The sequence below is a fragment of the Salvelinus sp. IW2-2015 genome, unplaced genomic scaffold (assembly GCF_002910315.2).
Source record: "Salvelinus sp. IW2-2015 unplaced genomic scaffold, ASM291031v2 Un_scaffold2318, whole genome shotgun sequence".
In the NCBI taxonomy this organism is placed as follows: domain Eukaryota; kingdom Metazoa; phylum Chordata; class Actinopteri; order Salmoniformes; family Salmonidae; genus Salvelinus; species Salvelinus sp. IW2-2015.
The window spans coordinates 51,713-54,881 of record NW_019943644.1 but is presented as its reverse complement, the minus strand read 5'-3'; the positions used below and the strand labels follow the sequence as shown (position 1 = coordinate 54,881).

Below are 3,169 nucleotides of genomic sequence, written 5' to 3'. Positions count from 1 at the left end.
GACAATGGAAGACATACAAGACCACTGATAATCTCCCTCGATCTGCTCCACGCAAGATCTCACCCCGTGGGTCGAAATGATCACAAGAACGGTGAGCAAAAATCCAGAACCACACGGGGACCTAGCGAATACCTGCAGAGAGCTGGGACCAAAGTAACAAAGCCTACCATCAGTAACACACTACGCCGCCAAAGACTCAAATCCTGCAGTGCCAGACGGTCCCCCTGCTTAAGCCAGTACATGTCCAGGCCCGTCTGAAGTTTGCTAGAGAGCATTTGGATGATCCAGAAGAAGATTGGAAAATGTCATATGTCAGATGAAACCAAAAATAACTTTTTTTGTAAACTCAACTCGTCGTGTTTGGAGGACAAAGAATGCTGAGTTGATCCAAAAAACACCCTACCTACACCCGGAGGTGTTTTGGATCATTGTCATGCTGAAAGACCCACCACGTTTCATCTTCAATGCCCTTGCTGATGGAAGGAGGTTTTCACTCAAAACTCACATACATCTCACGATACATGCCCCATTCAGAACTAGCAGTTCCCACTCACTACCAGTAAATTGACTCACTGTACAAGACCTCTCCCTTCACTTCACTCTGTCAGTACTCTTGACATATCTTGAAATATAGTTTTGGTTATTAGTTTGTAGTTATAAGTCATATACTTGAAGATTGTATCATTTTACTTGTTATGTTTTGAGCTGTTTTTGGTTTACATCAGGGCCAGTATTCATAAAGTGTCTCAGTGTAGGAGTGTTGATCTACATAGTGATGAGATGATTAACCAGGGTAAAAAAGACATGCAGACAAACATTGTAACACTGCTGTGTGTGTGTGTTGTGTGGGTGTGTGTGTTGTGGTGGTGGTGTGTGTGTGTTGTGTGTGTGTGTGTGTGTGTGTGTGTGTGTGTGTGTGTGTGTGTGTGTTTGTGTGTGTGTGGGTGTGTGTGTGTGTTGTGTGTGTTGTGGTGTGTGTGTGTGTGTGTGTGTGTGTGTGTGTGTGTGTGTGTGGACGTGTTTAACTATTCTTGTGGGGACCAGAAGTCCCTACAAGAATAGAAACAAAGTAAAAAATGACCAACTGGGGACATTTTGTTATCCCCACAAGGTCAAATGCTATTTCTAGGGGTTTTAGGGTAAGTTAGAATTAGTATAAGGTTAGAATTAAGTTAAATATTAAGGTTAGGAGCTAGGGTTAGTGTAGGTAGGGTAGGCTAGGGTTGTTTAGGTAGGATAAAGTTTAGGTTTTTGGAAGGTTAGGTTAGGTTAGGGTTAGTTTAGGGTTAGGTTAGGTTTAGGGTTAGGGGTTAGGGAAATAGGATTTTGAATGGAACTGAATTGTATGTCCCCACAAGGTTAGCTGTACAAGACTGTGCGTGTGTGTGTGTGTGTGTGTGTGTGTGTGCTGTGTGTGTGTGTGTGTGTGTGTGTTGTGTGTGTGATGTGTGTGTGTTGTGTGTGTGTGTGGGTATGTGTATGTGTGTGTGTTGTGATGTGGAGAGTCACTTGCTGTTTAGACTCACAGCTTGAGGATAGGAGCTATCATTGAACCTGGTGGTCAGTCTTTAGGCTGCTGTACAGCTTGATGGACCATAGAGGTTTGAACATTTATTCTCCTATATTTGGGGTTCTGAGACTAAAACAGCTTCAGAACAATCAATGTAGAAATGTGTGTTTACAGTTCTAAACATCTGTTCAATAAGTGATTGTTTTTGTTGTTGTTGTTTATAATGATGGTGATGATGATGATGGTGATGATGGCAATGATGATGATGACGATGATTATGGTGATGATTCATTTATTGTAACCATTAGGAAATTATTTTCTTCGATTACACAACATGTCAGGTTAAATAGACAGACGTAGACAGACATGCAACACGTCACACATTACATACATAGTGCAGTAGACTTACAGACAGACAGTATTCACATAGACAACCATATAGCACAATACAACACAACACAATATGAGTCTGGTTCATTTTCAGTAATGAGGTCCTGTACCCCATTTACAGTTTATACTTCAATGTATCAGGTGGKGTTATTCACCAGCTATAGAGTGAGTTGTTGTTTATGTTTCTAACACTGCAGGGTGGGAGATGCAACAATGGCCTTGAGAACAGCAGGAAGTGTGTTGGTGGTCTTTATCTGGTCTGTAGCAGGTATGGTCTCATTCTTATCTTTTAGTTGCCCGGTTTGAAACTGCAGACATTTCTAAAAGCAAAACCATTTTTATGTTCTACTGTCGACACATTTGGCGTCTCCACTTCACTTTAAACAGTTGCTTTTCACACCTCACTGAGTGAAGCTTATCTGTGGTTTCCATTCACACTCAACCAGAGTATCAATGTCTCAACTCATAAACTATGGAACAAAGTGTTAGTGCGAGTCAAAAGATCTTGAACTTAATGTAACGTCCTTGTGATGTCTAACTGTGTTTCAGTGGTACTGGGTCAGAATGGCTGGAGTGTTACATACACCACTCAGAGTATCTGTACCTTGAAGGGGTCATCAGTGGAGATGTCCTGCTCTTACACATATCCCAGTGGTTATATGGTCACAACAACCTTCTGGTTCACTAAATATGATGCTGAGGGGAATCCTGTGAGTCTGTTAGATGACCCAGACTACTATGGTCGTTTGACTTACCATAGAGATAAGAAGAATAGCCACACCCTGAGAATCACAGACCTGAGAGAGAGTGACTCAGCTACATACAAGTTCAGCTTTATAACAGATCAGACCGGAGGGAAATATACTGGTGATCCTGGAGTCACTCTGTCTGTCACAGGTAACATTCTATTGTCTGATGTTCTGTTTAATCTTCATTGTCCCTTTAGGTCTGGAAATGGTCTTGATTTGTATTAATCTAATAAAAGTAATGAGCTGGCGCACACCCAGAGAAACTGATTTAGTGTAGAGGTGCTGACTAACGGATAATAACCTGGAAGCTATAACAACAAAGAGAGTCACACACTCCGTATGTATAACCTCCCAGTCATTTATTGGGTAAAAACCACCAACGTTTCAGCATCACCTTCTTCAGGGTAAATGTATTGCATCATGTGATGACACTAGACAACAGGTGATTCAGGTTGATGTTGTTGTCTACTCAGACCTGCTAGGGTGAAGGTGACTCCTATTACAGATTTTCAACAGTGGA

General features: G+C 41.6%; 1 protein-coding gene across 3 annotated transcripts in view; it reads left to right on the top strand.

Moving 5' to 3' along the window:
* The window catches only part of LOC112073606 (cell adhesion molecule CEACAM6-like), a 53,948-nt gene that overhangs the window by 11,115 nt on the left and 39,664 nt on the right, over window positions 1-3,169 (top strand). For all 3 annotated transcript variants that reach the window (XM_070440219.1, XM_070440221.1, XM_070440220.1), the window contains exons 2-3: window positions 2,098-2,168; window positions 2,450-2,797. In XM_070440219.1, coding sequence (XP_070296320.1) covers window positions 2,114-2,168; window positions 2,450-2,797 — 403 coding nt within the window. In that variant the 5' untranslated portion in view covers window positions 2,098-2,113. The remainder of the gene's footprint in view (window positions 1-2,097; window positions 2,169-2,449; window positions 2,798-3,169) is intronic.